Genomic DNA, 10798 nt, shown 5'->3' on the forward strand with positions numbered 1-10798 from the left:
AATAATAATTTTTTTTTTGTTCTATTGGGAAGAGAAATCTATTCTTGTAGAGGCAATAAATGATGAAAAATGGGATATCATATTACAAGTCAAAATGTTTTTAAACGCAAGGAAATTTTCTCCGTCTCTCTCTCTCGTTTTACACACTTTTAAGTTTTCACCAAAGGAGAAACAGTCTCATACTATGTACAGTACTCTTAAATACACAAAAATCTTCCACACATTTACGTTATCTCCATTTGTATATATACGTTCCTCTATGTGCATTGATCAACAAGAGCAGATGATAAGCAATATTGCCCATTTTAGCATCAAGGTCACATCATGCATGCTCATTTAAGAACCTAACATACACATGCACACATATGTGTGTATGTATGTATGGCAGATGACCATGTGTGGGTGTCGGGAGAGAGAGAGAGAGAGAGAGAGAGGGTGGGGGGGGGGGATATTTCCTGCACCTTTTGAACTTGAATGCTCGCTCATGCATGGCTAGCTGGACGGCCAACACGGAAACGAAAAAAGATGTTTTTTCTTGTAGTTTGTCCAACCATTGACAAATAAATTCGTCCCCATCTCAAAAACCGGCGAACATACGGGTAAACAGGAAAAAAGCAGCTTCAAAGTTCAAAACCAAGCAGAAAACCAAGCGTAATGAAATTCAACCAGTTGAGGAAAAAACCCTTCAAAGAAGAATAAAAAATAGAAACAACAGACAGACAGACGCTCTGCACTGCATACGCTGGACTGCACGCCCATTTCGTACAGAAACAACTTCCCATTTCAACGAAATGAAAAAACAATAACAATAATTTAACTTTCAATGAGGATTTGAGATTTGCACAAAAACAAACAGCTTCCCCGTTTCCGCTCGTACATTTTTTTTTTTTTCCCTTTACTCCTACTTGAATGATTGTCAAATTTACTACATCAATACTATCAAATATTGCCGGAGGAGTGAAAAGTTGGTCAGAGAGAGAGAGAAAGAAAGATGGAAGAATGTGGGTTTGTTTTCATGATCTTGGGGGTGGGAAGAATTGCGTACCAGCCATGAAAGTGTTAAGCGGAGCTGGGTATAGAGAAGAAGGATCGAGAAGTGCCATGGCAGACGAAGCCACTTCTGCAGTGGCGGCACTGGTAGAGGCGGCACCGGCGATAAGGTTCAGAGGTTGAAGTCCGCCACCCCCGGAGGAGCTCTCCCCACCCACCGAGTAGTTCGTTTCGGGACCTACGTCATAGAGAATGCCCTTGAAAACATGGCCTCCTATGTTGACAGCTGTCTGATACGCGTACTGATCGTCTGTGTCGTCAATGGAGCTCACTCGTACGCATTGGAAAACAGCAGGAGAGCTCACTGTTGCCGGAAAATGTCCAAGTTCTAACCCTAAAATATGATCCCAAAAAACCATTAGGATATTAGTTTCGTATAGAAATGTTAATTTGGAAGACTGATGAATGAATATTGAATAAAATATATATGTATTTAAAAAGAAGGCACATAAAAGCAAGCACACACGCTCATACACAGATATCCACACATAGAGCGAGACGCACACAAAGAGGAAAAACAGTTTCTTCCCTGTCAATCTATTCGTCAGGATTACTGAATAACAGTATTTTGGAAAAGGAAAAGGGAAAGAAAGGAAGAAAAGCTGATGGAGTTTACTATGGAGGTCGATTTCATCACACGCAATCGGTATACGTCTTGTTTGGGTATACTTCCAAAACCCTCTCTCTCTCTCATAATTTATCTGGATGCGTCTAGGAAATCCTTTCAAAGAGTCAATCAGTAGAACTGTGAGTGTCTGTGAGATATTATATAAAAAAACAAATAAACGAATGGTACCTGACGCGCTGGTGGGCAAACGAGTGCAGGCGAGAGAGGAAGTGGCTGGATTCTCTCGCTGTCTTTTGGGATTCTCTCCGCGGAGCTGAAGTTGTTGTTGTTGTTGTTGTTGTTGCTGCTGCAAAGCAGAGAGATGATGTTGGCGCTCGCGGCGCTTGGCAGCCGGAACCCAAGTGCTTTTGACATGGGTTTGGCACTCCAATCCGCGGCTCTTACAGCAAGTCCTGCACCGCATGTGAACGCAGTCCTTCTTGGCTTGGTTCCCGCAGTCCTGGCAGCTCACCCCTCCTCCTGTGGACCTCATCATCATGAGCGCCGATCTTGAAGGCGACTCATCAGAGACGTTAATTGAGCTCCTGCTGGGGCCCACGCCTAACCCAGCCGCTGAGGTGTAGAGATCTTGTTGAAGATGTTGATGGTGCCGTTGTTGGAGAAGTACTTGTTCTTGCTGTTGCTGTTGCCATAGTTCGAAACCCTTGTACGCTGCCACCTCTTCATTCTTGTACCAGAACAAGCTCTCTGGGGGAATCTCTGTCGGAGGGTGGTTGCTGCTTTGCTGTTGCTGCTGGTGATGATGATGATGATCTTCTTGGCTGCTCGTTGTTCCTCTTCCTCTTCCACCTAATGAGAAAAACCCAGCCATTGTTCCTCCTCTATGCCTGACCGGGACCTCAATTGTGACAGACAATCCATATCAGAAGCTCCACTCTCTCCAAAAATCTGCAGAACCCAAATACGAAATGGGTATTCTTCAATTCCTCTTTTTTCTGGCTTCTGTGCGTGAAACTTCTTCTCTTTTGTTGAAAATTCTTCTTCTGCGTGCTGTATATGAGTGTTGTGTATATTTGTTCTTACTGTTTAATTTCTCAAGCGAGTTGCGTTTGTGTGAGTTTGTGTTGGTGGTGGTGTAGTTGGGTAAGGGTTAATTGCAGCTCTAGCCGGTCAGGGAAAGACTTGGGTGGTTACCGGTTAGTGTATGGCAGTGTTAATCCAGCCATGAATTCCCTTCCCTTTCCTTCTTCTCCAAAACGAATTTAGGAAGCATTTAAAGAACAGCGCAGACTCACAGCTATATTATCTCACAAACTCTGCAACGCCGCCATGCCCCCTCTGCACCGCGCTGCTCCCAAATTTAAGTCTCCCAACGCATCCCTTTGCCTTCTCTCTCTCTCTCTGATTTCTCTGCAGGTGATGAGCTTTTTAGCTCTGAGCAGTGCCTCTTGTGTCCGTAAACTTAAAACATCTCTTCTCTCTTTCTCTCTCTGAATTCTCTCTCTCTTTGTGGATTTTTATGATCTAATCTTAAATGGAATCAATCAACCGCTGATAATTTCTCGTGCTCATCTAACGGTCAACTCATATGCCACGTCTCGAACCACAAGCTTTTGCTTATTCGTCCTTTGCACCGGAAAACCCGCTGCTTTTTCGTGACTCCCCCTTTAATGAACAAATTTTGTTTTTGTTTATTATTTTATTATTTTCTTCTTCTTCTTCTTTTTTTCCATCCTATGATAACCAATTATCCGTCACGTTAATTAAACTAAATCTTTATTCTCACTTTTACATTTGGATTTATTTCTGCTGCAAATTGATGCTCTACTTCACTCTTATACATGTCAATAATACCAAAAAAAATGGGACAAGTTTGCAGGATCCACCTATTTCTGTTAAATCATCACTTTTATCTCAAAAATTTAAGTCATAGGAATAGTAAATTTAATCAATATTTTAACACTCTCATTCACGTGTGGACTTAAACTTCTTTTTAATATGTGAGGTACAACACGTGAAATACTTAATTGAAATGGAAAGTAAGTGACAGAATTAAGGTTCGAACTCACTACCTTTGACTCTGATATTATGTAAAATCATCACTCGTCCCAAATACTTAAGCTAATAAAAAAAAAATTAATAACTTAATCAATACTTTAACAATTTCGAACCGGTAATTTCATATCCGAAATTGCTTTGCTTAGATAAAGTGAATCTCTCTTCGACTACTTGAATTTCTATATTATTGGAATAACATGACATCTTCCCTCCCATAAATCCTGCGCATGTGAGTAGGAGGGTGTAGAACCAATAGTAGTTGGTGTAAAAAGAATATTTATCTCTATTTTATAATCTCTAATTTGTTTTGTAATAGAATTTTAACTTATTCAATCCAATTTCAACAACTTTTTACTTTTTATTATTATAAAATAAAATACCTGATTAAAAAAAGTGTTTTTTACATAAAGGTGTAGCTGTAAAGTAAATTCTAGGGCATTGTTCTACTGACATTTGTCTGCATGGAGGGCATTTTAGTGAATAGGATTCTTCCAGTCCGAACAAAAAAAAATTTTAATGCAGAGTTAAATTAAGTCCAACACCCTATTAAATCCTTTTTAATTTTGTGAATAGTTTATTGAGGTAGAGAGATTTGGGCAGTGAAAAAGAGGCGTATTTTTCGAATTTCCAAAAGATAATCATATCTGTGTGCATGTTGTGAAATAGAGGGGAACACAGCGCCACCTTCTCGTACTTTTTTCCTTTGTTTTTTTCTTCTATTTTTAATATATATTTTTTTTCCAGGAATTTAGATCCACTGCAATAGATTCATATACGATTTGGTTGAGGTGCTTGTGCTATATTATATATATATATATATATATATTTTTAATTAAAAAAAATTATAAGATAATAAAACAAAAAAAAAAAAACCCAAATTAATTTTTAACAGTAAATATTTATAAAGCTTAAGCCAAATTTAGGTAAGTAAGTCATATGAGAGATGGCTCAATAGGGTTCACTCGTTGGTATAAGTTAACAACTTGAATTGTTTAGATACCTGCTCGAGAAGGCGAGATCTATCAAACCCTATCTCATAAGTTACCTTATTTGATTGCACTTGACCTTTATCTCATTTTGGCACGTTAAAACTTTTTGACTACATAGCGTGTGATGTAGATGGGCAATGAATTGTCAATATGTTAATGAAAAGGACTTGGATAGATCGAACCCACACGATTGAGTAGGTGCGAATTGCCCAATAAGTACTTGAATTGGTGAGCTTCATCGTATTCTTTCTCATTAACTGCCCTATTGCTGGTTCCCCTCCACCTCAATCCTCTTTTGAGAATGTTCAAAAATTTGATGAGATGACGTGTCCCAAGTATGTGACTTTGGGGACCATTTACCTATTTCTTAAATGCTTTGCACTTGATTGAGGGAAAAAAAAAAAACCTCATAGTGTTGACTATTTGGAAAATAAGGGTGATTTTTTGGTCCAACCCGTGTGTGCTTGCTCCATCATTGACAAATTTTGATAAATGTGAGTTACGGACTCCGCCGGCCTGCGGTACCGGTGGATGAGGCCTATGACAGGGATTGTAACCAGTGCTAGTTTTATGACAAGTAATAATCAAATTTTCTGGTCCACTTATATTTTTGGTGGGTGATGCTTACTTGCAATCTAAATTATTCATATTAAATATTCATGGGTGGTTAATTTCGTATTAATTCTTTATTATATAAGACTAGATTTTAGAAGTAATTTTAAAGACAATTTAACTAGACTTTTTGAAACGTTGGTGGAAGTGTGGATATTCCTTTTCTTTTTTTTTAATTATTATTATAAATATTAGACACAATTTTTAGTATAGTGTGAACTGTACATTCTTCGATGTCTTTTACTTTTGATGCTTAAATTAGTTTCGTAGAAAAAATTATCTGTCGTTTATACTTGAGGTATGAGCCTATTTATAGACAAAAAGGTAGAGTCAAACTTAAATTAGATTTACTATTCTCACTTAAACTAAAAGTGTTTGGTGTTTGATTTGGCCTAGAGCCTCATTCCCATTCAATCGGGAGTTGAACTATTTACCAAATTCTTCAAAAAAAAAAAAAAAAAAATTATTAGACTTAGATTGAGACTACTGTTTCCATTGGACTTGGAATAAGATTTTCAAACAAGAATAATCTAATAATATTATTTGATGTTAAAATATTGCATGGCGTAAACCCTGACAAGAGAGGATTAGGTGGACCTCGTAGACTGAGGATTCGGCTAAGACAGTACTCATTGTATCATCAATAATGAAACAATACTGAAAATGAGTGGGGAAGGCTTCTATGAACAAATATCTTGGACGTTGGAGTCGTTTTCTCTAAGTTCTTCTTGAAATTGAATGGATTGGACTATCTAACTGAGTAGTCACTTCAAGCTCGCATGGTTAGAATTTATGGCCTTTAGCTTTTAGCATTCCTTTAACATTTAAGGAACCGAACATAAGGGACAATAAAGGAAAGCTGGGATCCAAACACTCCGAAATTTCTAGCTATTCATTCAAGTATGTAGGCTTCCCAATTTGCAAACTCCAGCCTAAGTGCTTGTAGGTATATCCCAGAAGTGAATCACACATTTAGTACACAAAGCTTCTTCTTCTTCTTCCTTTTTTCTTTTTTTTTCTTCTTTTTTTTTTTTTTGGTTTTTCGTGTCCAAAAGAAGGGGTGGGGGAAGATCTTGGGTTTCATTTCGAAGCAAATGAAGCATATTTTAGATATGGTAATTACTCTGTTGGGTATTGTTTCACTCCAAAAATTACATTGAACTTGGGCTTATTCAGCAAAGAGTAAGAAATAAAAAAGAAAATAAACCATGAATTGATCTGCTATTGTGTTTTTATATAGCTCGATGTTCGAGGAGGCATATATCATATGTGCAAGTTGAGTTACTGTTCAGATTCTACATGATCATACAGTCACATAAATTAAGATTTTATGTGCACCAAAAAAAAAATAAAAAAAAAATCAGATTTTATATTTTGAAATGAAATTTCCCTTCTATCAGAGTTTTCTTACAAAATAATTTCAATTCAAACTATTAAACCGATATATATTCAAAATACATGTAATTCTTAGGTACAATGTTACCTAAGTATATCTTTCTAGACACAAATATGAAGGTAGGTATCTCATCAAATATCTCACTTAAACCACGCAACTTTTGGAGATCAAAAAGTGGAAGGAAAAAAAAAAAAGGTCTAATAGTAGTTTTTGTTTTGTATTTTAATATCTATCAGAACATCAATCAACCAGAGTGCAATTGATTACATTGATAGTAGCAAAACGTGTTAAGTAAGGAAAACAATTTTCAACCTCCAGCACATGAGGACGAGGGACCGGCCATTGCCTCCAAACAACCTCAATATTCCATGCATAAAGCTCCCATCCCAACCCAAAGGACAAAAAACACAGAGATACGAAAACACAAAAGTGATCAATAATGACGTGGAGTGATCGATCTTCCCTCGTATGATCATATATAAAAACTAATTATTGTTATTCTTTTTGTACTTAATTAAATATATTCCTTTCATTTTTTTTTTAAAGACAGTTTCAAAATTAGATAGTGTACATTTTTGTTGATAACCCACTTTGTTTTTTTGTTTTTTTAAGTCAAAAAATATTTAATAAAAGCATCTAATTTGGGACTAAAAGAGTATATTACTATTAAATAAATAGTAATGATAATAACCATAAACTAGATTTGAACGCAATAAAAAGAAAAACGAAAATGATAGATCTTACAATCAGTCTGAGAGGATTGTACGTTCCATTTGAAAAAAATGTTTTGATATAATATAAAAATCGAAAATAATATTCCTAATTTGATTCTTTTACACATGCAAAAAAAAAAAAAAAAAAAAAGGCAATTGATCGAGCAGATCACCAGCTGTAACTAAAAAAAAAGTTGACAATGACGCCTTAACCTTATTCTAACTACAGCATGAAAAGTTGCCATAAAAAGTTTACTTCCATATCACTCAATATTGTAATCCGTGGTTACCAATTTACCATAGTTTTGTTAACTTTTTAGGTTCTAGTTCAGGCTTGATGTTCATTGTCATTCATTGTGATTGCAATTTACCCATAAGTAAATAGTAACTATAACAAAAAGGAAACTCGATCCGGGTAGGTTTGTTAATATATTTTTATGAAGAAGTGTTTTAATTTTATATAAAAATAAAAATAATTTTGAATGTTTTGCATTTTGAGTTATTTAGTAATATTTTTATTTTGATAATATAAAATAAAATAAAATAAAATAGCTTACGTACTCCAAAAATGAAAGCTCACACAAAAGGAGGGGGAAGAAATAAATAACACGAATAACAAAATCTGACAAGAATCGAATCTCTTCTCAAAGTTGGAATCAGTTTTTTTCTTTTTCTTTTTTGCTATTTCCCTATGAAAATTAACCACAATAATAGTTTACAAAATGGAGTATAATCTTCTTTTTCTTAAAAAAAAGAAAAGAAAAATGGACTATAATTTTTTTTCTATCTCCCAAAAAAAAAATATTAGGTCGATAAAAGCCACTTTTACACATTGTTGATGCGTGTCAGCATCAGCATGTAATTAGAGAGAAAATATGTTATATGTATATTTTATTTTATTTTTTTTTGGTAGGTTTTTGTGGGTCCTATTAATCTAATAGTTAATTTAAAAAAAAAATTATAAATATCATTTCAAATTAGAGAATATTATACATTTTTTTAGTGATCGTCTCTCGTTAAACGGTCCACAAATCAGGAATTTAATTATAAATAAATAATTCTTAAAATTGGATCGAAGGAATGTTCAAATAGCACTACAGTTCAGATGGGACACATGTAGATTCAGCAGTCTCCTCGTTGTGGGGTACTGAGTTTCTGTTTAATTCATACATCTAATTGTAATAATCCAATCGCTTTACTGAATTACCCCCTTTTTTTTCTCTCTCTTTTTTGAGTCGACACTTTTGCTTCATTTATTTTATTCACCAAGCAATGAGCTTAAAGAATTTACGTCAAAATTAATGAGCAGGAACGTAGAAGCGACAATAATTTTGATTGTGAACAGAAGGTGATTTGCTTAGCCATTGTGCTAATCACCCAAAAATGTGACGCATGGACATTGATCGATCCTGGTTTATACTTTGTAGCATGAATGAGACTATTGAGTGTGATAGATTCGGTTAATTAGTCCACCTCCTTCAAGTTCAGTAGGACCATCCTACTTATTAAATTTAATTAATCTTAGTTTCAAATCTAATTAATCGCGCTAAGATAAAATTCAAATATTTGACTTTTGCGTAGTACTATGCACCAGCATGCTCTGCCTAATTTTCTTTTGGAGGTCTTGTGGTGGGGTGGTCCAAGTTTCGGGATTTTCTACCATTAAAAGGGATTCTCTTTATTATTTACCTCTTTCTTTTTGGTTAAAGATTTCTTGTAATTTTAAACAAACGGTAGATTTTCAAATTATGTAAATTTATATCTTTTTTACATCGAACGGTCTAAAAAAAATGATATGTTACTAATGAAAATTAAGTATATTTTCATGAGGTTCTTGCGCTTTATGTCGTAGAAAAATTTTAACCCAAAAATTATGTTTTGGTTTACTAAAGAAAAAACTTCTTCTCAAAAATGAGGAAAAAATAAAAAAGATTTTGAAAAGAAAATTTTGTTTTAGCTGCTCGGGTAATAAGATATTTTTAATAAATAATATTTTTTAAGCCGTTTAAGGTAATAAATGGTCTGAATTTACCTAATTTTAAAATCTAATCTTTAATTTCATGCTCGAGAAAGAGAGCCCATACAATTTTTTTTCTCCCTGGTCGGACAAGAAATTGAAGGGACACCTTGTCCCACACCACATTTCTATCAACTCCTCTGCGTGATAGCAAAATCCTCGTTAGATGAACGGTGAGATTGTTACGACGTCCACATACATGAAGTAAAATTGGAGAATAGGGGATACCTCCAAACCCCAAAGACAGTATGGTCAATGGACCTGCAGAACTTTGGGTTTTTTCTGCAAAACTGACGAAAATGCCATCCACCGCATGTTGTCGTGGCATGATGTGACTGGGTGCAACGACCCATCCAGAAGTGTAAAGCACCAAACTTTGGCTGTACAGTGTACACCCCCAACGCTTTCCATGCATAAATTGGTTACTATTTTAAGAGGAATGCTCCAAATTTAGATTTATCTCTCATGGTTATCTATCAATGCTGATTATGCTGTCAATCATCACATCAATATATAATATTATTTTTATTTTAATATAAATATTGATATATCGTATATGCCACGTTAATATTCCACTACCATTTTTTTTTACGCTGACATAACAATTTGTTAAACTTTCTTTAAATCAAATCTTGTTAAAAGGTATAAAAAAAAAATAATAATAATAATAATAATAAATAGACCATATATAACACGTCAAGACGGTAAAAACAATAAAAAAATAACTAACAAATGACATGTCAAGCCGTATAGAATGAATGAATGAATGAGACAAACGGAGGGGAAGAATAAAGAAATAAATTGGTTATTATTAAGAGAAAGTAGTAGAGAGTAGTATTTTGGATGGATGGATGGATGAAATTAACGAGGCCCAAGTGATTGGACGTGGGTGTACGTCTGCATAGTTGAAAGTTCTCTGCCACGCGCTTTAAGGAAGAATAGGAAAAAAGCGCCTATAGTTTTTGCTGAGGCCTGAGGGATACAGAAGTGAATGATGTGTGCGAGTCCCAATAATTGTTGTACCTCTGTGCCTGTCATTCTCGAGCCCTGTGTTTGTTCCCATGGTTGACTACCAGCTTATATCCATCTACTTTATGGTTCACACAGAGAGAGAGACATAAGAAAACGCGTTTATTACCTTCATTCTTCTTTTTCTTCAATTTCAATGCATTAACTGTGAGCAATGGAGAGCCTTTTAGGTTGCTTATTAAGAGCCCCGTGGACTTTGTTGTATACAAGGGAATTAGGGCAACACCCCAAGAAGAAGAGAGGCCACAAATCCCAAAGTTAACTAACTCCCTTCTCAATCAAAGATTAATAAATAAAATAAAATAAAAATAAACCCCCCCCCCCCCCGCCATAGCCTTAAAACTTGCCAATAACACCACCATTTCA

The 10798-nt window shown here is 35.2% G+C and overlaps 1 protein-coding gene across 1 annotated transcript; it reads right to left on the minus strand.

Moving 5' to 3' along the window:
• Positions 1 to 655: 655 nt before the first annotated feature.
• Positions 656 to 3107, minus strand: LOC133883024 (protein SHI RELATED SEQUENCE 1). Its single transcript, XM_062322201.1, has 2 exons — positions 1847 to 3107; positions 656 to 1384 (listed from the first exon to the last, which is right to left on the minus strand). Exons 1-2 carry the CDS (start codon positions 2487 to 2489, stop codon positions 1014 to 1016), a joined length of 1014 nt encoding a protein of 337 aa, XP_062178185.1. The 5' UTR covers positions 2490 to 3107; the 3' UTR covers positions 656 to 1013.
• Positions 3108 to 10798: the final 7691 nt, after the last annotated feature.

This window comes from Alnus glutinosa, chromosome 12, assembly GCF_958979055.1.
Source record: "Alnus glutinosa chromosome 12, dhAlnGlut1.1, whole genome shotgun sequence".
Classification (NCBI taxonomy): domain Eukaryota; kingdom Viridiplantae; phylum Streptophyta; class Magnoliopsida; order Fagales; family Betulaceae; genus Alnus; species Alnus glutinosa.

Bases quoted from the DNA above. Each gene is read 5' to 3' on its own strand.
- LOC133883024 (XM_062322201.1), bottom strand. From the start codon at position 2,489: ATGGCTGGGTTTTTCTCATTAGGTGGAAGAGGAAGAGGAACAACGAGC. The intron at 1,385-1,846 runs GTACCATTCGTT...ATCATATTTTAG, and splicing joins TTTGCCCACCAGCGCGTCAG to GGTTAGAACTTGGACATTTT.